The following is a 25839-nucleotide window of genomic DNA, read 5'->3' as shown; positions in this document are numbered from 1 at the left end:
CCCGGTGCTCTAACGTTTTCCTGCTCTGAACGCCTGTGCGTGTGCATGCGGAAGAACATGCGCATGCGCGTGCCTTTCCAAGTGGCTCGGAGTTGGGAACAGAAGTTCATTTACTGATCAGAGAGGGTCCTGAGAGGCCGCGCTGCTCCTTCTCCTGCATTCACTGGGGAGTCTTGCTCTGCAAGTGCAGTTGCAGGCAGTTCGGGAGCACACGCCCCAGACCTGCCGCCCACCGCTTCTGTGCCTCTGCATCTGCCACCGTGGGTCCCAAGTTCCAGCGACTCCCGTCCCATACTCTCCGCTTTGCTCCCCGTGTGTCCTGAAGAAAGGGGACCTGCTCCCGAGATGAGATGTTCCACAGCAAGTATGGAAAACAGGAGGGGGCATCTATGCGTGTGTGGGAGAGGGGTGGGTGGGATGGAGGATGGCGGCTCCCAGACCTCGATCACTTGCTTCTCAGTGATCCTGGGAGCTTCTCCAGCAGAGTTAAGGCTGGAACCCAGGTGTTGTGTCTCCCACTGTCGCTTCCCGGTCTCCCAACACTTGGCCGGTCCCACGGGCTGCCTCGCTCAAATTCTTAAAGTACACTGGATGAGCAATGGCACAAGCAGGGCAGTTGAGAGCACGCAAAGGAAGGAGTCCCATTCCCTATATTTAAATAAGCCCAGTTCTCACTGTGGGTGGGTCAGAGAATGCCTTGTGGCTGGGCCTCTGGCTATATCCCCTGGTAGTTCCAGCTGGGTGGGGCTCGGTGGCCCTCATCTGGAGCCTGAGGCAGTGGAGAGGTGGGGATGGAAGATCAGAGTAGGATCTGGCTCCTGGCCCCCATGCTGGACCCTGTGGACACATCTGACAGCTGGGGCGCTCTGTGTTTGGCTGACTTTCCCAGCAGCACGTGAAGCTTGTGCAGTAGCTTTGTGGATTGATCGCTCCTCCGTGTTTAATTAACAGACTCTTTTTCAATCTGGAGCTTGAGGCCATGGAAACGTAGCTGATTTATTTTCCTGCTTTTCGATTTCTGTCTTCAATCCTTCTTTCTTCTCATGTTATTAGGGATGTCAACTTTTATTACCTGCTGCTAACCCCTTTGCAAAGTGAGTAGTGAACTGAAATTAATGCAAGTCTACCATGTGAGTTAATAATGAGCTACTTCAATCTGGATTTTCATAGTGGAGAGCTACGAAAACATAAATACAGAAAAGTATCAATTTTTCTTGTCTAGTTCTTTACAGTCACTCAATGCTCCACTAAGCTGATTATCTTACAGTCCACACGGTTTTAATTTTGAGGGCCAGTTACTTTTTTTTTTTAATTTGACAGGCAGAGTTGGACAGTGAGAGAGAGAGACAGGAAGGTCTTCCTTCTGTTCGTTCACCCCCCGGATGGCCGCTGTGGCTGGTGCACTGTGCTGATCCGAAGCCAGGAGCCAAGTGCTTCCTCCTGGTCACCCACATGGGTGCAGGGGCCCAAGCACTTGGGCTACCCTCTACTGCCCTTCCTGGCCACAGCAGAGAGCTGGACTGGAAGCGGAGCGACCGGGACAGAATCCAGTGCACATATGGGATGCTGGCACTGCAGGCAGAGGATTAACCAAGTGAGCCACTGAGCCGGCCCATTACTTTTTTTTTTTTTTTTTGACAGGCAGAGTGGATAGTGAGAGAGAGAGAGAGAAAGGTCTTCCTTTTTGCTGTTGGTTCACCCTCCAATGGCCGCTGCGGCCGGTGCATCTCGCTGATCCGAAGCCAGGAGCCAGGTACTTCTGGTCTCCCATGCGGGTGCAGGGCCCAAGGACTTGGGCCATCCTCCACTGCCTTCCCAGGCCATAGCAGAGAGCTGGCCTGGAAGAGGGGCAACTGGGATAGAATCCGGTGCCCCAACCGGGACTAGAACCCGGTGTGCTGGCGCTGCAAAGCAGAGGATTAGCCTGTTAAGCCATGACACTGGCCGCCGGCCCATTACTTTTTTAAAAAAATATATATATTTATTTATTTATTTGAAAGGCAGAGTTACAGAGAGGCAAAGACACAGAGAGAGAGAGAGAGATCTCCTATCTGCTGGTTCATTCCCCAGGTGGTCACAATGGCCAGAACTGCATGGATCTGAAGCCAGAAGCCAGGACCTTCTTCCAGGTCTCCCACACAGGCACAGGGGTCCAAGCACTTGGGCCATCTTCCACTGCTTTCCCAGGTCATAGCAGAGAGCTGGATCAGAAGTGGAGCAGCCAGGTCTTGAACCGGCACCCATATGGTTTTACCCGCTCAGACACAACACCAGCTTCAAGTTACTTTTCTTATTCTGGGTTCTGTGTTTAACCCCATGACATTTTCAACATGGGAGGATATTAGTGGTAGATTTTCAAAATGACTGGTCTGTGGAAGCCTTTGTTCAAGGTGTTAATGTGAAGAGGGGTAAGGAAGAAAAGGGAAAATGTGCCCCTCTCCCCGCACAGAGATGCCCACACAGTGCGGTAAAAGATGTGGCTTTGGGCTGGCACTGTGGCTCAGTAGGTTAGTTCTCTGCCTGTGGTGCCAGCATCCCATATGGGCACCAGTTTCAGTCCCAGCTGCTCCTCTGATCCAGCTCTCTGCTATGGCCTGGAAAGGCAGTAGAAGATGAACCAAGTCCTTGGGCCTCTGCACTCATGTGGGAGATCCAGAAGAAGCTCCTGGCTCCTGGCTTTAGATCAGTGCAGCTCTTCTGGCCATTTTGGCCAACTGGGGAGTGAACCAGCAGAAGGAAGACCTTTCTCTCTGTCTATCCATCTCACTATCTGTAATTCTACCTCTCAAATAAATAAATAAAACATCTTTTAAAAAAAGAGCAATGTGGCCCTGAAAACTAGTGCTATAGACTTTCAGTATAATGAAGTTTTCACTTGATTAACTCAGTGATTCATAGATTCTGTTAGAGTCCTGTTGTCACCAGATTACTAATCTGTGAAACTCATTTAGCATAGTAAAGTTACCTAGGAAGTAAAAATAGAAAGGGAATCCTGGATAGAGGTTGCTAGGGTAACAGCATTCTTCCTCTGAAACCCAGTGTTTTTGACCTTTTCTCCCATGTACTCCCTATCACAGTGCTTGTGAGTGGACAAGCAGTTATGTGTTTCTGCTGAAAAGAGTTGCTTCACACCCAGGAAACAACTGTAAGACACTCTATCAGCAACTATGTTGTGTGTACATTAATATGAACTTGAAAACAGCCAAGAACAGGCTTCCTGGACTACTCAGGCTAACTCACTGTTCTTGGCACATCATTCCCTGCTCTGTTAGAAGTTTCTGGCAAGTTCTTTAAAATTTTTAGGAGAGACATGTTTCATATGAGAGACATAATCTGATAATGTAGAAGTGATGTATTTAAGAAAATGTGCCATGTGAGGAAGCAGTCTGATGTGTCCACTCATCTTCCCATTAATAACTCTCATTGATGTCTAGCAGAGGCTGGCAGAAGCAATCCTCCTTCTGAATTGCATCAAGCCAGGAGGATTCATCTATAGTTTATCTGAGCTTTCCTTGTATGAGGGAATAACCAAAATACTACATTGTATAGGGTTTTTTTTTTTTAATTCATTTTATTTACTTGAAAGGCAGATTTACAGAGAGATGGAGAGACAGAGAGAGGTCTTCCATCCATTGATTCACTCCTCAAATGGCCACAATGACTTGGGCTGGGCCAGGCTAAAACGAGAAGCTAGGAGCTTATTCTGGTTCTCACACTTGATTTCAGGGGCTCAAACACTTCGGCCATTATCCTTTGCTTTCGCAGGTGAATTAGGGAGCTATATTGGAAATGGAGCAGCCAGGTCTTGAACCAGTGCCCATGTGGGGTGCTGGCACTGCCAGGGTCTGCTTAACCTACTACACCAGTCCCATGTGCATTTTTCAAAGGAGGGGAGGGGTTAAATTTTTTCTAATATGACTCAGAATAAAGATTATAATTTGTAGTAGATGATGATTTTGGTTATATTTTGAGTTTCATTAAGTTTCTATATTTTTTAAGTTAATGAGTACTAGTAGTTACCTTATTTTTTTTAAAGATTTATTTATTTTACTTGAAAGTCAGAGTTGAACACAGAGAGGAGGAGAGGCAGAGAGAGATAAGTCTTCATTTGCTGGTTCACTCCCCAGTTGGCTACAGTGGTCGGAGCTGTGCCGATCCAAAGCCAGGAGCCAGGAGCTTCTTCTGTGTAGTAGTTATGTTATGTTATGTCATCCTTGCTTTGGATAAACAAACTCTCTCCCATCCCTCATTTAAAATGCTTTTTAAAATAGGTTTATTTTGAGGGCTGGCACTGTGACATGGCAGGTGAGGCTGCCACCTACAGTGCTGGCATCCCTTATGGGTGCTTGTTTGAGATCCAGCTTCCTGCCGTGGCCTGGGAATGCAGTGGCAGATGGCCCAAGTTTTTGGATTCTGCACCCACATGGGAGACTTGAAAGAAGCTTCTGGCCCCTGGCTTCAGATAGATCCAGCTCTGGCCGTTGCAGCCATTTTCAGAGTGAATCAGTGCATGGAAGACCTCTCTCTGTGCCTCTGCCTCTCTGTAACTCTGCCTTTTAAATAAATAAATTTTTACATGCTACACCATGGAGCTGGCCCCAAGACCTAACAGGTTTTCTGGGTGCTTATCTTGGGGTTCACTTTGAGCACTAGGCATAGTTATTCTGTGTGACTGAATATTTCATGTTTCTTCTTATTGAAAAGTTTTTCTCATGATCTGAGTAGTTGGCTACATCTGCCCATAGTGGAAACTAAAACTTAATTTGGCATTTGAACACCCAGAGTGCTGATTCCTGTAATCTTCTGAATTTAATCAGAAAATGTGTTTTGAAACATTTGGTTTATGGGTAGGCAGGGCAGTTTTCCTGGACCCCTGTGAGAATTGATGAACTGATGGTGTTTTTCCACCCCACATTATATTCTGAAATTTACTTCATTTTATTTTCTTAAAATAACTATATTTATAATTTGCTCCCCCCTTCTGAAATGTTTGTGCTTCTGTCCTCCTTATAACCATGGACATGAGTAGACCTTTTCTTTCTCTTTATGATGCTACAAGAACAATGGGACATTGCAGCTCTCTCCCCTAGCAGCACATCTTCCTCGATGTTTCTCTTTGAATTAGTCCCTGGGTTAACTTGGCTGCACAAAAGGCATATACCTAAACCCAGTGTACCTATTGAATGAAAGTCATCATAAAATCAATATGCCTTGTAAACCTCTCATCTTTTGTTTTGAAATGTGTTGTGAATGTATCTTTTATGTCAGTGTCTGTAAGCCAGAGACTTCCCACTTGAGGCAGAAGGCTGCTGAGGGACAGTACAACTGTAGCTTTGCTCTGTTACTTTACTGTGGCTACTCTCTCACCCTTTCTCTTTATTTTATTAAGATTTAAAAATTTTATTTTAAAGCAGAGTTACAGAGAAAGAGGCAGAGACAGAAGGATGGGGATCTTGCATCTGCTGGTTCACTCAAGAGACTGCAATGAATAATGCTGACTCAGCCTGGAAGTCCAACCCAGTGTTCCACATTGGTGCAAGGACCCAAGTACTTGTGCCATCTGTTTCTGCTTCCCCAGTTGTGTTAGCAGGGAGCTGGATCAGAAGTGGAACAGCTGTGTCTCAAACTGGCACTCATGGGGCTGGCATTGTGGCACAATGGGGAAAGCCACCATCTGCAATGCCAGCTTCCCAGATGAGCAGCAGTTCATGTCCCAGTCGCTCCACTTCTAACCTAGCCCCCTGCTGTTGGCCTGAGAAAAGCAGCAGAGGATGACTCAAGTGTTTGGGCCATTGTAACCCATAGGGGAGACCCAGATGAAGTGCCTGGCTCCTGGATTCTGTGTGCTTCAGCCCTGGCCAGTGCAGCCATCTCAGATGAAAGATCTCTCTCTTTTTTAGCATTTATTTATTTATTTGCAAGGCAGAGATAGAGAAAGGGAGAGAATGAGCAAGAGATTTTCCATCTGCTGGTCTACTCCCTAGATGGCTGCAATGACCAGAACTGGGCCAGGCCCAAGCCAGGCACCAAGAGCTTCATTCAGGTCTCCCACTTGGGTGGCAAGGACCCAGGTATTGGACCATCTTCTACTTTTCCAGGGCCACTAGCAGAGAACTGGTTCAGAAGTGGAACATCCAGGACATGAACTGGTGCCTATACCAGATGCCAGCACTGCAGGCATCAGCTTTGCCTGCTAATCCACAATGCTATCCCATCTGACTCTCCCTCCTCTCTGTAACTCTGACATTTTTTTTTTAAGATTTATTTTATTTATTTGACAGAGTTACTGATAGAGATAGAGACAGATAGAGAGGTCTTCAGTCTGCTGGTTCACTTCCCAAATGGCTGCAATGGCCATATCTGAGCTGATCTGAAGCCAGAAGCCAGTAGCTTCTTCCAGATCTCCATGTGGATAAATGCCCAAGGACTTAGGCCATACTGTACCACTTTCCAAAGCACATTAGCAGGCAGCTGGATTGGAAGTGGAGCAGCCAAGATCGGAACCAGGGACCATATGGGATGCAGGCCAGGGCCTCAACCAGCTGTGCCACAGCACTGGCCCCCAAAACTCTGACCTTCAAATAAATCAATCTTTTTTAAAGGGTGGACACACATATTGGATGCCAGCATTTTATTTTGTGGTGGCTTAATCCACTGTGCCACAAAGCCAGACCCACCCTTTATCCTTCTGATGACTTGTGTGTCATGATCTTGGTGATATCTGCTGAACAACTGTTGGTATTATGTTAGACTTTTCTGTTTTATTTTGGTTGTCATTTGTTGAGTTTATTTTGGCTGCCACTTTTGGGTAGCAAGCTGTGATGTCATCAGTGGCTAAAGCTGCCATGTGTTAGGCTGGCACTGATTCTACCTTTCCATTTCTTCAAATAGAAGTGGAAAATGAAATCCTCTTAAGACTAACATGCTACAAAGTAACAACTGGAAATCAAGCTTCCTTTCTTCTCACCTAACAGACCAGCTGGTCTCTGTGTTTCTCATTTTAGCCCAAACCTATATAGCTTCCTAGAGCATAAGGAAGCTTATTTTTTAAGGCAGAATTCATAGTTGTGGTAGTCCATTCACCTCTGAGAATTAAAGCCATCACTCTGCTTTTTGACTGGTTCTCAGTCTGTGGTGGTGCCCTCTCTCACAGGAAGACAGATTCCTCACAGAAGAATACACCCAGGTGGAGAAAACTTTATGGAGTGTGTTTTCCAAAGTGAAATGGAATTCTGGCCTGGACATCCTTGAGATCGTGATCAGCAGGGTGGGGAAATTCTTAGCTATGTCCATTCACATCCTTTCCTTTTTGTTCAATGTATTCCTCCCTTACATAGTGCTCCGTGCTCTCCTTCTGTTGCACACACACAAGGTGTGTCTGTGATTGAGGCTGTTTGTGTACAACTGCAGTATCTGGAGTTGCCATTGTCTCCATCTCTAACAAGAAACTCAGATGCAGAGTGAGGAGGGGACTGTCACCCTGCCACACAGGGTTTAGGCCCCTTGCTCCTTTACTTTTCTTCAGTGCAGGAGCAGCCTTAAACAGAGCTGTACTGGGTAATATTATTTCTTTTAGATTTGAGTGCTTGGATAGCAAAATAAATACATATTTTTTTCTTATAGAACAGATTGAGGAGGCACTACATAAAGTCAGCAGCAACTTTCTTGGCTCCTGTTATATGTCAAGATGAGTCAGAATATTCAGGGCCATTTGTTAAATTTTTTCAAAAATTAAAAATATTTATTTATTTGAAAGGCAGAGTTACAAAGAGAGAGAGACATAAATCATTTATCCATTGGTTCACACCCCTATTGGCCACAATAGCTGCAGTTGGACTGGATTAAAGTCAGGAGCCAGTATCTTCTACATTTCCCATTTGGGAGTAGGATCACAAGCACCATCTTTTTTAGCTTTCCTAGGCACATGAAGGAGCTGGATCAGAAGTAGAGCAGCAGCTGGGACATGAACTCATGCACAATATGGAATACCAGCATCACAGGCAATGGCTTTCCCAGTATTCTCTACTGTCTGTTTTATTATTATTTTTATTTGAAAGGCAGAGTTAGAAAGAGAGAAAGAGAGATGTAAATCATTTATCCACTGTTTCACACCCCTAATGGCCACAGAACCTGGGGTTGAATCTGGATTAAAGTCAGGAGCCAGTATCTTCTTCCACATTTCCCATGTGGGTGTAGGAGCATAGGCACCAAACTTTGTAGCTTTCCTAGGCACATGAAGGAGTTGGATCAGAAGTTAGAGCAGCTGGGACATGAACTCATGCACAATATGGAATACCAGCATCACAGGCAATGGCTTTCCCACTATGCTCTACTGTCTGTTTTTATTATTACTATTTTTATTTGAAAGGCAGAGTTAGAGAGAAGCAGAGGCAGAGAGAGAGAGAGAGGGAGAAAGGCCTTCCATCTTCTGGTTTATTCCCCAGATGACTGCAATGGCTGGAGCTACCCTGAACTGAAGCCAAGAGCTGGGAGCCTCTTCCAGTTATCTCACATGGGTGCAGGGGCCCAAGGACTTGGGTCATCTTCTACTGCTTCCCCAGACCTTAGAAGAGAGCTGGATCAGAAATGGAGCAGCTGAGACTCAAACCAGTGCCCACATGGGATGCCAGCAGTGCAGGCAGCAGCTTTCCCTGCTGGGACACAGTACCAGCCCCTCTATTGTCTCTTTTATGGAAATATATATTTAAGGAATATTAGAAGGCCATTCAGGCCCTCCCTACAAAACATTTTGAAATAATGATTGACAGTCCAGAAGACTGCTTCCAAAGGGAGAGAGCTGCAGGAACAAAGAGGCAGCAATGTAGAAAGGGTATGAGGAACAAGGGAAGATGTGAAGACTGGAAGAAATCTTGAAAAGTATTCTGAAGGATAAAGTAATAGGACACAGGACATTTGTGCAGATTTCTATTATAGGGTGTTCCTTTTTTTTTTTTTAAATTAGAGATAATTTCTAACATAATTTGTGATATACTTGACTCACTTTTCAGTTTTCTTCTTACAGATAAGATGTGCTTATAAGATATAGAGGGGCTGGTACTGTAGTTTAGTCCTCTGCCTGTGGCACTGGCATCCCATATGGGCACTGATTCTAGTCCCAGCTGCTCCTCTTCTGATCCATCTCTCAGCTATGACTATGACCTGGGAAAACAGTAGAAGATGGCTCAAGTGCTTAGGCCCCTATACCCAAGTAGGGGACAGAGAAGAAGCTCCTGGCTCCTGGCTTCAGATCAGTGTAGCTCTAACTGTTATAGCCATTTGGGGAGTGAACCAGCAGATAGAAGACTTTTATCTCTGTCTCTTGCTCTCACTGTCTATAATTCGACCTCTAAATAATTAAAATCTTATAATGAAAGCTTGTTTTTTATCAAATACTTTCTGTTCATCTATTGAGATCATCATGTGGTTTTTATTCTTTAGTTTGCTAGTGTCACATATCACATTTATTGATTTGCATATGCTGAACCATCCCTGCCTACCAGGGGTACATTCCACTTGGTCCAGGTAAATTATCTTTATGATCTGTTGTTGGATTTTATTAGCTAGTAATTTGTTGAGAATTTTTGCATCTGTGCTTATCGGAGATATTGTTCTTTAATTCTCTTTCTCTATTGTATCATTTTCTGGTTTAGAAAATAAGGTGACACTGGCCAAATAGGAGTTTGGGAATACTCTTCTCTTTCAATTGCTTTGAATAGTTTAAGAAGAATTGGAATTAGTTCTATTTTTAAAAGTCTGGTAGACTTTAGCAGTGAAGCTTTCTGGTCTTGGGCTTTTCTTTGGAGGGTTTTTGTTACTGATTCAATCTCTGTCTTGGTTTTTGGTTTGTTTAGGTTTTCTATATGTCTTCATGACTCAATTTTGTTATCTAGTATGTTTCTTGATTTCTTCTAGGTTTTCTGATTTGTTGATCATTGTATGTGATGCCCACATTCTATATTACAGTGTTAATCTAAGTTTTCAGTGTTCCACTTCCAAACCAGGTTCCTGCTTAATATCTCTGGGAATCATGGGGTAGTGGCTCAAATTCTTCAGTTCCTTTACCTAAGTGCAAGATCTACTACTTATTAGGGGACCTGAGAGCCTGGTCCAGCCATAGCTGTTGCAGACATTTAGAGAGTGAACCAACATATGGAAGACCTCTCTGCCTCTCTCTCCCCACCCACTTTCTGTGTTTCTCTGCCATTTTAAAAATCATTTTTAAAGTTATTTATTTATTTGAAAGTCATAGTTACAGAGAGAGAGAGAGACATAGAGAGATCTTCCATCATCTGGTTCACTCCCCTGGTGGCTCTAATGGCCAGTGTAGGGCCAGGTTGAAACCAGGAGCTTCTTCTGAGTCACCAGTGGGGGTGGCAGGAGCCCAAGTACTTGGGCCATCTTCCACTTTTTATCAGACCATTAGCACAAAGCTAAATCAGAAGTGGAACAAGTGTGACTTGAACCGGTGACTATATGGGATGCCAGTATAACAGATGGCAGCTTTGCATACTGCTGCAAAACACCAGCTCCCTCTCTGCCTTTCAAATAAACAGATCTTTAACAAAGAAATGAAAATGTACTTAAGATAGTAAAAGTCATCATGATTGAGCACTGAGGAATCTATTGAAATGATTACATTTTAAAAGATTTATTTATATATTTGAAAGGCAGTGTTAGAGTGAGAAAGGGAGAGACTGATCTTCCTTCTGGTTTGTTCTCCTCCAAAATGGCTGCAATGACTGGGGCTAGACCAGGCTGATCTCATAAGATAGGAGCTTCTTCCAGATATCACATGGGTTCAGGGGCGCAAGCATTTGGACAATCCTTTGCTGCTTTCCCAGACAGATAAGCAGGGAGCTGGATAAGTTTGGAGCATCAATATCTGTGACATCCTCCTTGCAGTACAAGGATATAGAGCCCATCTGGCACAATTAACGTCCTATTTATGGGTGGGCCAAGTGTAACAGCTTCCAACTCTCAAGGTTTGGACTAGATGGGTTCTGAGGAATTGTGTTATAACAGATATAAATCCGTAACTCTTGGTTTGAGCTTTTGTTAGCAGATAATGGCTGTGACTGCTTTGGGTCTCTGGATTGTCACCAGTGAAGGCATCCAGATTAATAGTAATGAGATCAACAGTCAGCAGAATGGTGTCCAGCTGAACTTAAATGGTTTTTCTTTTTTTATTGTTAGGATAGTGCCCTTCTGCAGTACCCTGGCATCTGGGCATAGACAGTAGACATTGGAAGCCATCCCCTTTGCCAAATGGTGTGTGCCAAGTTTTGGGTCCATCATTTATTAAGGAGGCCTTAGTAGCCATCCTCACATTTTACTGTTATATATCCATGGCCAAAGTCCTACTAGACATCAAGGTTTGTAGAATCACAGGCTCAAGGTGTGTAGGTGACTGTTTTTCCAGTATAGCACACTTAATAGTTATCTGATTTAATTTTACTGGCACATAGCAAGGTTCCAAGAGAGGTTATTTCTTGCATCACAGCCTTTGAGAAGTAATGGATATCATATATGATGCAAAGAATTTAGAAGGTGTATGAGCTCCACAAGTGAAAAAGTCAGTGAGAGCACTAATGATAGTGCCTACATAACTTAATTTGACTGATTTTAGCACTTTTCATTGGAAAGGAGCCATTTAAGCTGGGCTGATTTGTAGCATCCATGACAATTAATTTTTTAAATGAGGCATGCATTGCACCAAAACCCAGGAAGGACTAAAAGGTATTAGCATCGTATGTTCTGCACAAATGTGTCAAGCAGTCTCATTCAGGGAGGAAGTCATCAATGTGATATATTCTGTGCTCCTGATAAAAGGTGGGTAGTTAAACTCTTTTCAAAAATTGTGTTTGATGGCAAAGTCAATGAGATGCTCATGTATACCCTAGAAGAAGTGTCTTTTCAAAGTGAAGGCAAACTAGACTAAGGGGCTGTTGGAAAAACTTTGAAAAACACATTTGCCACTTTTGTAATAATTGACAGGTCATTTTTCTATTAAGAGGCATCAGATATGTTAATATGAGATATTAGATATAAAGTGTGGTGGACATAATCGATGGCATATAGCATTAAGAATTTAGTAATCTACCATGAGATGCCATTTACTTTTTTCCAGATCCAACAGGAACAATTGGGCTGCCAAGTGGGAAAGAACTGGAATAATCACCTTTTTGTTAATTAAGTCTAATGTAATAAATTTTAATGCATGAAGACATTGAGTTTCCTTTTATTATGTCATCTTAATTATTCTAGTTTGGGACCTGTGAAGTGTTATTTTCCCTAGTTAAGTTGTAGCTTAAAATTTTTATTTTAATAATTGCTGTGTTAGGCCTTCTCTCCCACCTGTGGGATTTTTTTAGTACATCTGACTATTGGAAACTTAGGTAATACTATAGTTAAAATGAGATGTACCAAATAAATTATTTTTTCTTCTGATACATATTTTGGAACTTTTCTAAAATGGTATTGAGTACCCTGTTTAAATTTAGTGGGATCCCCTGGGTAAGACTGTTATTTGAGCCACATTACTGATTACACCTATGAAACTCTGTGAATAAGTGCATCTAGAACCTGGAAAAGTTGTTGTCTTATGCTGGGGAGACATAAGAATCAATGTCTCTATCTTTTTTAATTAAATAATTTAAAAATAAATTTTAAATGTCTAAAAGGATGAAATTATATATTTTTCAGAAATGTATACCTACATACAACTATAATTTATACATTTTACATTTTCCTTCTTTAGGTTTTTAATAAGATTTATTAGGGCTGGCTCTGTGGTGTGGGCAGAGGCCCACATAGTTGGGCCATCTTTTGCTGCTATTTTCCCAGGTTCAATAGCAGGGAGCTGGATCAGGAGTGGAGAGATTGGGACACAAACTGGCACAAATATGGAATGCCATTCTCATCTAGTAAAACTTGATCAGACAATACTGATTGTTTCTAGTAGTGATATTTCTATTAGTGATAAGTAGCTCAAGCTTGACCTCAAATTTAGCACTTGTCAGATCCTGAATTAGTTTCACTCTGTGATCATCACTCTTTTTTTCTTAGGGACTATATTTTTCATTATTGATTCAGTAAAATCAAGTATTAGAGATCCTATTTCGAAGTGCTTGAAATTATAAATGCTGGTCATTACTCAGAAGGTGTATATAGGGGTTGGCACCATGGCTCACTTGGTTAATCCTCCACCTACAGTGCTGGCATCCCATATCAGCACCGGGTTCTAATCCTGGTTGCCCCTCTTCCAGTCCAGTTCTCTGCTGTGGCCCAGGAGAGTGGTGGAGGATGGCCAAGTGCTTGGTCCCCTGCACCCGCATGGGAGACCAGGAAGAAGCACCTGGCTCCTGGCTTTGGATCAGCACAGTGCTGGCAATAGCAGCCATTTGGAGAGTGAACCAACAGAAGAAAGATCTTTCTCTCTGTTTTCTCTCTCACTAAAACTCTACCTGTGAAATTAAAAAAAAAAAAAAAGTATTTAAAACCAGTGAGAGGAAATGAGTTGTAAAAGATCAATCAACAACAATTGAGTGTTGCATGCTGCCTTCCCACTTTCTTCTCAGGAATCCCCACAGAATTCACAACCGTAATTCTAAAATCAGCAACTCCTGCTGTCAGAAGTGTGTGCCTACCACTATAGGGAGCAATAATTTTTAGAAAGGACAAGGCAATCCACTATTTCATTATACTATTCTTTTTTTTAATTAAACTTTTATTTAATGAATATAAATTTCCAAAGTACAGCTTATGGGTTACAATGGTTTCCCCCTCCCATAACTTTCCTCCCACCCACAACCCTCCCCCCTCCCACTCCCTCACCCCTTCCTATCACATCATGATTCATTTTCAATTCTCTTTATATACAGAAGATCAGTTTAGTATATATTAGGTAACGATTTCAACAGTTTGCCACCATATAGCAACACCAAGTTAAAAAAAAAAAAAGAATACTGTTGGAGTACTAGCTATAGCATTAAATAAGAGTGTACAGCACATTAAAGACAGAGATCTTACATAATATTTTTTTAAAATTAATTAATTTTCTATGCCATTTCCAATTTAACACCAGGTTTTTTTTTTCATTTCCAATTATCTTTATATACAGAAGATCGATTCAGTATATAATTAGTAAAGATCTCATCAGTTTGTACCCACGCAGAAACACAAAGTGTAAAAATACTGTTTCAGTACTAGTTATAGCATCACTGCACATTAGACAACACATTAAGGACAGATCCCACATGGGTTTAAGTACACAGTGACTTCTGTTGCTAACTTAACAATTTGACACTCCTGTTCATGGTGTCAGTAATCTCCCTAGGCTCCAGTCATGAGTTGCCAGGGCTATGGAAGCCTTTAGAGTTCGCTGACTTTGATCTTATTCCGATAGGGTCACAGTCAAAGTGGAAGTTCTCTCCTCCCTTCAGAGAAAGGTACCTCCTTCTTTGATGGCCCCATTCTTTCCACTGGGATCTCACTAACAGAGATCTTTCATTTAGGTCTTCTTCTTTTTTTCTTTTCCATGGTATCTTGGCTTTCCATGCCTACAATACTCTCATGGGCTCTTCAGCCTGATCCGAATGCCTTAAGGGCTGATTCTGAGGCCAGAGTGTTGTTTAGGACATCTGTCATTCTATGAGTCTGCTGTGTATCCCACTTCCCATGCTGGATCTTTCTCTCCCTTTTTGATTCTATCAGTTAGTATTAGCAGACACTTGTCTTGTTTGTGTGATACCTTTGATTTTTAGACCTATCTAAGCCATCGAATGTGAACAGAAATTGATCACTTGGACTAGTGTGATGGCATTGGTACATGCCACCTTGATGGGATTGTATTGGAATCCCCTGGCACATTTCTAACTCCATCATTTGGGGCAAGACTGATTGTGCATGTCCCAAATTGTGCATCTCCTCCCTCTCTTTTTCCACTCTGAAATTTAACAGGGATCACTTTTCAGTTAAAATTTAGACACCTAAGAATAATTGTGTGTTATTTTCAGAGTTCAACCACTAGTACTAGAACAACAACAACAACAACAAATACTAAAAAGGATAAAGTATTACATTGTACATCCAGAGCCAGGACAAGAGCTGATCAGGTCATAGTTTCTTATATTGTCCATTTCACTTCCACAGGTTTCCCCCTTGGTGCTCAGTTGTCGCCGATTAGGGAAAGCAAATGATATTTTTCTCTTTGGGACTGGCTTAATTCACTCAGCATGATGCTTTCCAGATCCCTCCATCTTGTTGCAAATGACTGGGTTTCATTGTTCCTTACTGCTGTATAGTATTCTATGGAGTACATGTCCCATAATTTCTTTATCCAGTCTACTGTTGATGGGCATTTGGGTTGGTTCCAGGTCTTAGCTATTGTGAATTGAGCTGCAATAAACATTAATGTGCAGATGGCTTTTTTATTAGCCAAATTAATTTCCTTTGGGTAAATTCCAAGGAGTGGAATGGCTGGGTTGTATGGTAGGGTTATGTTCAGGTTTCTGAGGAATCTCCAGACTGACTTCCATAGTGGCTTAACCAGTTTGCATTCCCACCAACAGTGGGTTAGTGTCCCTTTTTCCCCACATCCTCTCCAGCATCTATTGTTGGTAGATTTCTGGATGTGAGCCATTCTCACCGGGATGAGGTGAAACCTCATTGTGGTTTTGATTTGCATTTCTCTGATGGCTAGTGATCTTGAACATTTTTTCATGTGTCTGTTGGCCATTTGGATTTCCTCTTTCGAAAAATGTCTATTGAGGTCCTTGGCCCATCTCTTAATTGGGTTGTTTGTTCTGTTGTTGTGGATTTTCTTGATTTCTTTGTAGATTCTGGTTATCAACCCTTCATCTGTAGTATAGTTTGCAAATATTTTTTCCCATTCTGTCAGTTGCCTCTTCACTTTCCTGACTGTTCCTTTTGAAGTACAGAAACTTTTCAATTTGATGCAATCCCAAATGTTAATTTTGGTTTTGACTGCCTGTGCTCCTGGGGTATTTTCCAAGAAGTCTTTGCCTGTATTTGCAGGGTTTCTCCAATGCTCTCTAATAATTTGATGGTTTCGGGTCATAGATTTAAGTCTTTAATCCATGTTGAGTGAATTTTTGTGTAAGGTGAAAGGCAGGGGTCTTGCTTCAAGCTTCTGCACGTGGAAATCCAATTTTCCCAGCACCATTTATTGAATAGACTGTCCTTATTTCAGGGATTAGTTTTGGATCTTTGTTCAAATATAAGTTGGCTCTAGATGTTTGGATTGATTTCTGGTGTTTCTATTCTGTTCCATTGGTCTATCCATCTATTTCTGTACCAGTACCATGCTGTTTTGATAACAACTGCCCTGTAGTATGCCCTGAAATCTGGGATTGTGATGCCTCCGGCTTTGTTTTTGTTGTACAAGATTGCTTTGGCTATTTAAGGTCTTCTGTGTCTCCATATGAATTTCAGCATCATTTTTTCCAGATCTGAGAAGAATGTCTTCGGTATCTTGATCGGTATTGCATTGAATGTATAAATTGCTTTTGGGAGAATAGACATTTTGATGATATTGATTCTTCCAGTCCATGAGCATGGAAGATTTCTCCATTTTTTGGTATCCTCTTCTATTTCTTTCTTTAAGGTTTTGTAGTTTTCATCGTAGAGATCTTTAACGTCCTTGGTTAAGTTTATTCCAAGGTATTTCATTGTTTTTTAGCTATTGTGAATGGGATTGATCTTAGCAGTTCTTCCTCAGCCGTGGCATTGCCTGTGTATACAAAGGCTGTTGATTTTTTTGGATTGATTTTATATCCTGCTAGTTTACCAAACTCTTCGATGAGTTCCAGTAGTCTCTTAGTAGAGTTCTTTCGGTCCCCTAAATAAAGAATCATATCATCTGCAAAGAGGGATAGTTTGAGTTCTTCCTTCCTGATTTGTATCCCTTTAATTTCTTTTTCTTGCCTAATAGCTCTGGCTAAAACTTCCAGAACTATATTGAATAGCAGTGGTGAGAGTGAGCATCCCTGTCTGGTACCAGATCTCAGCGGAATTGCTTCCAACTTTTCCCCATTCAATAGGATGTTGGCCATGGGTTTTTCATATATTGCTTTGATTGTATTGAGGAATGTTCCTTCCATACCCAGTTTGCTTAGAGTTTTCATCATGAAAGGGTGTTGTATTTTATCAAATGCTATTCTTGTTTGATGCCTACAACTTCATTTTCTGTTTACATTGTATGATGCTGGGAAATAAGAAATAATTTTCTTCTGGGTCTGAGATGAAGCTAAATAAGATAGAAGTTCAAAACTGAGGTCCCTCAATTTGTAGAATGAAGTCACTGAAAGGCAATTACCAGATCAGTGATGGTATATCCATTTGAATAGCACAATTAATACACTATCTATAGAAAAAATGACCAATAGCTGTGGGCCAACAGCCCATGAGACCATCACACAAACCCTCAAGAGTTTGACTATAATTTCATGCCAACTCTCATTTAAACAAGAAGAGAAGTAAAAGCAAGAGCTCCATGACACCCTAATATTTTTCTCTTGCCTAATTTGTGGCAGCAACCACTACTTAAGTGCAAGTTGTTTTTTTTTTTAATATAACTTTGTTAAAAATATACAGATAATTGGCTGGCGCCGTGGCTCAATAGGCTAATCCTCCACCTTGCGGCGCTGGCACACCGGGTTCTAGTCCTGGTCAGGGTGCCAGATTCTGTCCCGGTTGCCCCTCTTCCAGGCCAGCTCTCTGCTGTGGTCTGGGAGTGCAATGGAGGATGGCCCAAGTGTTGGGCCCTGCACCCCATGGGAGCCAGGAGAAGCACCTGGCTCCTGCCTTCGGATCAGCACGGTGCACCGGCTGCAGCAGCCATTGGATGGTGAACCAATGGCAAAGGAAGACCTTTCTCTCTCTCTCTCTCTCTCTCACTGTCCACTCTGCCTGTCAAAAAAAGAAAGAAAGAAAGAAAAAAATATACAGATAATTGGATGTAATGGGTAGATGAATTTCAGGATGTTTTGGGTAAAGAATTACTAGATAGTGCATTTTTAAATATTCTCAAAGATTTTACAAGGCATTCATGCTGTTTTCCAACAATATTAATCCACCAAATTATTACTATTTTACTGTGAAATATGATCCACAAATTGTTTTACTAGGTAAGATCAAGCATCATTTTAAAGGATTAAAAATGATTTATTCAGGGATAATATTTTCTTCTTTAAATGCTAAAGTTAAAAAGAGTCCTTGGGGCCGGCGCCGTGGCTCAACAGGCTAATCCTCCGCCTTGCGGCGCCGGCACACCGGGTTCTAGTCCCGGTCGGGGCACCGATCCTGTCCCGGTTGCCCCTCTTCCAGGCCAGCTCTCTGCTGTGGCCAGGGAGTGCAGTGGAGGATGGCCCAAGTGTTTGGGCTCTGCACCCCATGGGAGATCAGGAGAAGCACCTGGCTCCTGCCATCGGAACAGCGCGGTGCGCTGGCCGCAGAGCGCTACCGCGGCGGCCATTGGAGGGTGAACCAACGGCAAAAGGAAGACCTTTCTCTCTGTCTCTCTCTTACTGTCCACTCTGCCTGTCAAAAAAAAAAAAAAAAAAAAGAGTCCTTGGAGGGTTTTTCTAAAAATCTGTAGAAGTATTTGAGGGTTTTAGAACCACAATTTAATTATGAGAATTGAAAAAAAAATACTATATTTAATGACAATTTCCAAAAATTCTTTCCACATTTTAATTTCTCCACTTATAGTATGTTTCTTTCAAATGTTTTTGCCAAGCCAGGAATTAATGAGGAATTGGAATATTATGTGAGCACTTCATGTGGTTATACACGTTTTTAGGTACACCCACTGTATCTAAGAGGTTGATTTTCCAGCAGTTTTCTTCCTAATGGAGGTGTGCACTGTTTTACAGGGAAGGTAGCTTCATCTGCCCATGATGTCAACAGGGAAAGATGATGGAAAGTCTCCTTTGTTGTCCTTCTCAGCATATGCCATTGCAATCACTCCCACCATCTTTAAAGAATTTCTGGTCCTGAAGCTATCCCCATATTGCTCAAGAACTGTGTGATTGGTTTCTATGTCTGTGAATGTTAGTGTGGGGGTAAAAGGAACTTTGTAGAGAAGGACCGGTTCCGGTCTCTTGGTGGCATAGGTGCAGTTGTAGATCGGAGACATTATAATTTCTCATTCAGGTACACCCTTATAGACCTTGGCTGGTTCAAGAAAGGATACCAGTGGTAGATCCTCAGTTCCAAAGCCATAGAAGGGATGAATAATGTTGGATTTTCAAGCTTTTTTTTTTTTTTTTTTTTTTTTTTTGGTCAGAAGATGAGGGGCTGACACTGTGGCTCAGCAGGTTAATGCCCTGGCCTGAAGTGCCAGCATTCCATATGGGCACCAGTTCTAATCCTGGCTTCTCCTCTTCTGATCCAGCTCTCTGCTATGGCCTGGGATAGCAATAGAAGATAGCCCAAGTCTTTGGGCCCCTGTGACCAAGTGGGAGACCCAGAAGAAGCTCCTGGCTCCTGGCTTCAGATTGGCACAGCTCCATTGTGGCCATCAGGAAGTGAACCCGTGGATGGAAGACCTCTCTCTCTGTAACTCTGCCTGTCAAATAAATAAAAATAAATCTTTTTTTTTTTTAAAAAGATGATGTATCTGATAGAAGTCCAGTGGGTCTCTAGGTATACAGAAAGGGGTTCCAAAATTTCTGTAGACAACTGGTATCATACAAGATGGCCATGGGCTGGAGATGGGTGTTCAGACCATTTGAGCTGAATTGTATATGAGCTGAATGTAGGTTGCACCTCTGTCACTGTTTACTCATCTCTAAGATGAGTGTAGCAGCAATACTAATGAAATATCCTTACTGTGAGATGTGTGCAGGCTGACTTACACTGTGTTGCAATTGCATTTATGGGGTTTCTGGTGTATCTTCTTTAAATGAAGTTTCTGGTATCCTACACTGTATAGCCTGTCCAGTGCTACTCATTTGAGGTTACTGAACTTACACAATACCTAGTTTCTGGGAACATGGAAGTTTGGGTACTGGGGAACAGTCCCATTTCCTTTGGAAGTTAGTAATTGTTATGGTATTTGAAGAAGGGAGCTTCACACATAGGAATCTTTTCTAACAGAATACAACTTAATGCTCTCTGAGACAACACCTTAAGGCTCAGAGCAGAGACAAGAGTCATTGAAATGTAAAGATCCTAGTTGCATGGTCCAAGCAGTTATGGATCATACTGACCAGAGTGAGCAAGATATACTTGATATTACCTTACCTCATCCATTATTTTCTTTTTTTTTGACAGGCAGAGTGGACAGTGAGAGAGAGAGACAGAGAGAAAGGTCTTCCTTTTGCCATTGTTTCACCCTCCAATGGCTGCTGCGGTAGGCGCGCTGCGGCCGGCGCACCGCGCTGATCCGATGGCAGGAGCCAGGTGCTTCTCCTGGTCTCCCATGGGGTGCAGGGCCCAAGGACTTGGGCCATCCTCCACTGCACTCCCTGGCCACAGCAGAGAGCTGGCCTGGAAGAGCGGCAACCGGGACAGGATCAGTGCCCCGACCGGGACTAGAACCTGGTGTGCCAGCGCTGCAAGGCGGAGGATTAGCCTAGTGAGCCGCAGCGCCGGCCCTCATCCATTATTTTCAAGACTTGGTGGTAATAGAAGTTCTGGACCAGCATTCAAAAGAGAGGCATGAATGGATTAGAAGACAGTGGTCTTAAGGATGTAGCCTGGGGTGGAGAGATAACCTCTCATATCTGAGAGTCACCACCTGCACTGCTTCCTACCACATGCACATTACTTCATTCCACTACCAGGATCTCTAGAAATGGAGGTCTGTGAAACCTAGTCTGTCATATACTTGGTACCTGGGCTATGCTGCTGCCCCCTGTATTCTAATAGTCCTTCCTGGTAGCTCAAAGAAGTTTTGCTAGGATCTCTGTAAAAAAATGAAACAAATTGTATTTCAGGAGAAAAGTGGTTTGAGTAATGTCACATGATTTGTAAATACCCGGCACCCTAACTTCTGTCTAATGTTCTCTATCTTGCCACACTTAATTAAAAAACATTTATTTTTCAGATCCATTTCAGAAATTATCACCAGTTCAAATAATACTGCTTTAGAAAACTTCCCTGAGCATGTCTTCCCTTTTGTTCCTAATGCTGTTTGGAGTGTGACTTCAAAAAGCATATCCGGAGGCCAGTGCTGTGGCACAGTGGGTTAATGCCCTGGCCTGAAGCACCCACATCCCATATGGGCATGGGTTCAAGACTTGGCTGCTCCATTTCTGATCCAGCTATGGCCTGGGAAAGCAGTAGAAGATGGCTCAAGTCCTTGGGTCCCTGCACCCATGTAGGAGACCCAGAAGAAGCTCCTGGCTTCAGATTGGTGCAGCTCCAGCCATTGCAGCCATTTGTAGAGTGAGCCATTGGATGGAAGACCTCTCTCTCTCTCTCTCTCTCTCTGTCTGTCTCTCCTCTCTTTGTGTAACTTTGACTTTCAAATAAATAAATAAATCTTTTAAAAAAAAACAAAAAGCATATCATAAAATTTTTCCCCCTTTCAGTAATTTATTCTTGAACAATATACAGTATACATGCAGCAACAGAAAATTACTGTGAACCTTTATCCTGCTTTCTGAAATAGTAAAATTATATTAAATCAGATTCATGTGATAATAAGCTTCTTAAAATATAAACCAAAAGAACACAATGACCATATATAAGCCGAAATGTGAAGAACAACCTTATGGTCTCCAGATAATTTATTTGTGTGAATCTCAAGACTTTTATTTTATTTTATTTTATTTTTTTTTTTAGTATCAGCAGCTTTTCTAAGGTCTAATTGAGAGGCAAAATTGTGTTTATAGGAGCTTTTTTCTAAGTTTTTTTAAAAATTTATTTGAAAGTATTGTATATAGAGGAGAGACCCAGAGAGATCTTCCTTCTGCTTGTTCACATCACAGATGGCTGCATTGAGCAGGGCCGGGAGAATGAGGCCAGGAACCAACATCTTCATCTGGGTCTGTCACATTGTTAGCATTTGCCCAAGTATTTGGATCATCTTCCTTTGCTTTTCTCAGGCCATCAGCAGGAAGCTGGATCAAAAGCAGAACAGCCAGAACATGAACCAGTGCTCACATGGGGTGCTTGCATTGCAGATGGCAGGTTTTCTTGATATGTGCCAATGCTGGCCCTGTTTTATGGGAACTTCTAAATGAAATTTTGAAGTTGTATGCATTGTAGTTTGCATGTAATTCAACTTTCTGCCATACTTACTGGTATGTATCAGCATTTGATGTAGGACAAATCAGAAAACATGATCGCTTAGCAAATAACCATTTGATTTGCAGTTCTGACTCTGTTATGGGCTGCACTCAGCTGGACAATTCCTATGATCAGTCTGGGAGCAGAAATGAGAGTTTCATCATTTGGGGAAGTGATTGAGCCTTCACTTAAGTGTCTGGGGTTTGTGGTGAATCTTGGCTACATACCATCTCTTCAACAGGAAGGTTTTTCAGAAGATAACTGTCAGAAAAAGAAAATCTGAGAAGGCAAATACTTTACAAATTGTCTATTTTGGGGGCTGGTGCTGTGGCATAGCAAGTAAAGCCACCACCTGCAGTGCCAGCATCCCATATGGGTGCCAGTTTGAGACTTGGCTGCTCCACTTCTGATCCAGTTCTTTACTACAGCCTGGGAAAGCAGTAGAAGATGGCCCAAGTCCTTGGGCCCCTGCTCCCATGTGGAAGACCTGGAAGAAGCTCCTGGCTCCTATCTTCAAATCTATACAGCTCCAGACATTGCAGCCATCTGGGGAGTGAACCTGCAGTTCAAAGACCTCTCTTTCTCCCTCTCTCTCTCTGATTCTCCTTCTCTGTCTGTGTAACTCTTGCACATACATAAATCTTTTAACAAATTGTCTATTTCTATCACATTTATTGGTATCTCATGGGGTAAATCAAGTGAAATGGTGAAATTCAGGGTCTTTTTTTTTTAAAGATTTATTTGAAAGAGTTACACACAGAGAGAGGGAGAGGCAGAGAAAGAGAAGTCTTCCATCCACTGGTTCACTCCCCAGTTGGCTGCAATTGCCAGAGTTGTGCCAATCCAAAGCCAGGAGCCAGGAGCTTCTTCTGGGTCTCCCACATAAGTTCAGGGGTCCAAGGACTTGGGATATCTTCTATTGCTTTCCCAGGCCATAGCAGAAAGCTGGATCAGAAGTGGAGTAGCTGGGAATCAAACAAGTGCCCATATGGGATGCCAGTGCTGCAGGTGGCAGCTTTACCTTCTAGGCCACAGTGCCAGCCCCAATCCAGGGTTTTGTGAAGGGATGAAGTACAGGGAAAGGTGCTACTTGGAATCACTACTGGTAAAGTGCACTGCATTAAATACACCTTATGTGTATTTGTTAATTTTCTTTAGTATAAACTTAATAACAACATAATGTTTATCTCTTTGATGACTTCATTTATTTGAACACTCAAAGTTTCTTTTTACTTTTACATTATTATTTTACAAAATTTGTAGATAATGCTTTTGTTAAACCAGTGATAACTTCTGTTTAATCCCTGCACTTAATATAGGTGGGTGCATTTTCCTATATATTTCAACTTTTACAGGTTTATTCCTCCACAATGAAGCTGATGTTTTCTTGGTTAATGTGTTTATTATTCTTTATTCATTCTATCATATTCTTTTTTTCCCCACTGTTCAGTTCAGAAGGAAACCAGAGTTGTTTTGTTTTGTTTTGTTTTGTTTAAGATTTCATTTATTTACTTGAAAGAGTTGCACAGAGAGAGAGAAAGTCCTCCATCTGCTGGCTCACCCTCCAAATTATTGCAAAGGCTGGAGCTGAGCCGATCCAAAGCCAAGACCCAACAGCTGCTGGGTCTCCTATGCAGATGCAGTGGCCCAAGGACTTGGACCATGTTCCACTGCTTTCTTAGGACATAGCAGAGAGCTAAATTGTATGTTGAGCAGGGATATTGTATTGCAGACATCCCCAGGTTCTCTTTTTGGGCAAATAATTGCATTGCTTTCACTTTAATTATGTATAATGTTCTTTCAAATGTTTATCATTTGAATGTTTTGGGCAAGTAATTCTATTGCTTTCACTTTAATTATGTATAATGTTATTTCAATTGTTTATCAGTAGAAAAATCATAGACAAGGGCAAAAGCTAATTTGTATTCTTTGTCTTACTCGTATTTTCTCTCTTACTTAAAAATATTTATTAGCTTGATAAAGAAGTTGATGGACTGAGATAGAGAGCTTTGACACATTAATTCACTTCCTAGATAACCATACAGAGTTGGAGTAGAACTGAAGCCAGGATTGAGGAATGGAATCTAGGCCTCCTTCATTGGTGACATCACCACAGCTTCCCCAGGTCTGCATTATCTGGGAGCTAAGAACTGAAGCTGGCATTGGAAATCAAACATAGGCACTCTGAGGTGGCATCATAAACACTAAGCTAAATGTCTGCCCTGTCTTTTAATATATTTTTTTCTCTGACATATTGGAAGAGACATGCATGGTGTTTTCCTGGAAATTCTTTTCTGTTCATTCCCATCGTAGTTTCACTGATGATTTATTGCCTTTTTTTCTCAATGCTTCTACATACTTCTCCTTAACATTGCCCATTCAAGAGTCAATATTACTCCTCTTCTAGCCTGCTGTGCAATTCCTCTTGACAGATGTGGCCTTTGTGATTTGAACCTCCTGTTTCCCTCCAGCTTGGGCATTTTTCACAGCCTGTAGATCATGGGTTTGACTCTATTGAATACTTCTGTGTGGCTTTCTAAACACTCAACAAGTCTAATGTAAAACCATATCCTTCCTTTTTCCTTCATATTCATACACAACTGTCAGTGTTTGTTTTGTGACAGAGTTAATAGTTGACTGGAAGTGTAATGTTACAGGTGATGATAGCATTTGAAGACCTGGCTGTGTACTTTACCTGGGAGGAATGGCAGAACATGAACAATGCTCAGAAAATCCTGTACAGAGATGTGATGCTGGAGACCTACAGCAGCCTCTTCTCCTTGGGTGAGTGACACCCATCACATTCCCAGTGATAACATTTTCTTGCTATTTGACAAGCAAGGGAACACTTTATAATGTTTAATATTGCACAGATATAGAATTTGAGTCCATGAATAATCTGAATATCTACCATCTAACAAAAGATTCAAATTGGAACATTTGTTGCATAGCTCCTGGACCAAGCTGTAGTCCTTTAAATAACCCAAGATAGTGATTTCACAAATTCTTACATTGTTTTCATTAACAGGGCACTGCATTACCAAACCTGACTTGATCTTCAAGTTGGAGCGAGGAGCAGAGCCATGGATGGTGGAAGAATGCCTGAATCAGAGCCTTCCAGGTCAGTCTACACATAAGACACAGGAAGGCCAAGGCAGAAAGTGTGCAGATGTTGACTGGTTCTCTTTCCACGAATTTTTCTCAAGCCTTACTCCTGATGACAGCTGGTTTTGTGCATCAGACACAGGCATTCTAGAGTATTTAGAGATACCAGTATCTTTCTAACTTTTGTTCTTAGTGAAGATGTTCTTTGATTTAAAAAAACCCAGTCATTTTCAGATGTTACTAAATCTAGGTTTGATATATTCCCCAAATTCTAACTTGTCTTTCTCTACACTTTCATATCTTTTCTTTCATGTACTTATTAGTTCCTTCAGTGCTTGTTAACTAGGTAATGTACAGAAAGTTTTTAAGATTAGTGTTCCTTTCTGTTTATTTTTAAAGATTTATTTATTTATTTGAAAGTCAGAGAGAGAAAGAGAGAGACAGAAGAGGTCTTCCATCCACTGGTTCACTTCCCAA

At 41.9% G+C, this 25839-nt stretch overlaps 1 protein-coding gene across 2 annotated transcripts in view; it reads left to right on the top strand.

The window, feature by feature from the left end:
• The first annotated feature begins 87 nt into the window (after positions 1–87).
• Positions 88–25839, top strand: part of LOC133755341 (zinc finger protein 260-like) — a 33147-nt gene continuing 7395 nt past the window's right edge. Inside the window, exons 1-4 of one of the 2 annotated variants that reach the window (XM_062185473.1) lie at positions 88–364; positions 19415–20824; positions 24915–25041; positions 25286–25378. In XM_062185473.1, the coding sequence (XP_062041457.1) occupies positions 20819–20824; positions 24915–25041; positions 25286–25378 (226 nt within the window). In that variant the 5' untranslated portion in view covers positions 88–364; positions 19415–20818. The remainder of the gene's footprint in view (positions 365–19414; positions 20825–24914; positions 25042–25285; positions 25379–25839) is intronic. The other variant, XM_062185474.1, reaches the window with a different exon arrangement.

The sequence above is a fragment of the Lepus europaeus genome, unplaced genomic scaffold, assembly GCF_033115175.1.
Source record: "Lepus europaeus isolate LE1 unplaced genomic scaffold, mLepTim1.pri SCAFFOLD_3_1, whole genome shotgun sequence".
NCBI lineage: Eukaryota > Metazoa > Chordata > Mammalia > Lagomorpha > Leporidae > Lepus > Lepus europaeus.
The sequence above is the reverse complement of the archived record's forward strand: the minus strand, read 5'-3'. Positions and strand labels throughout refer to the sequence as shown.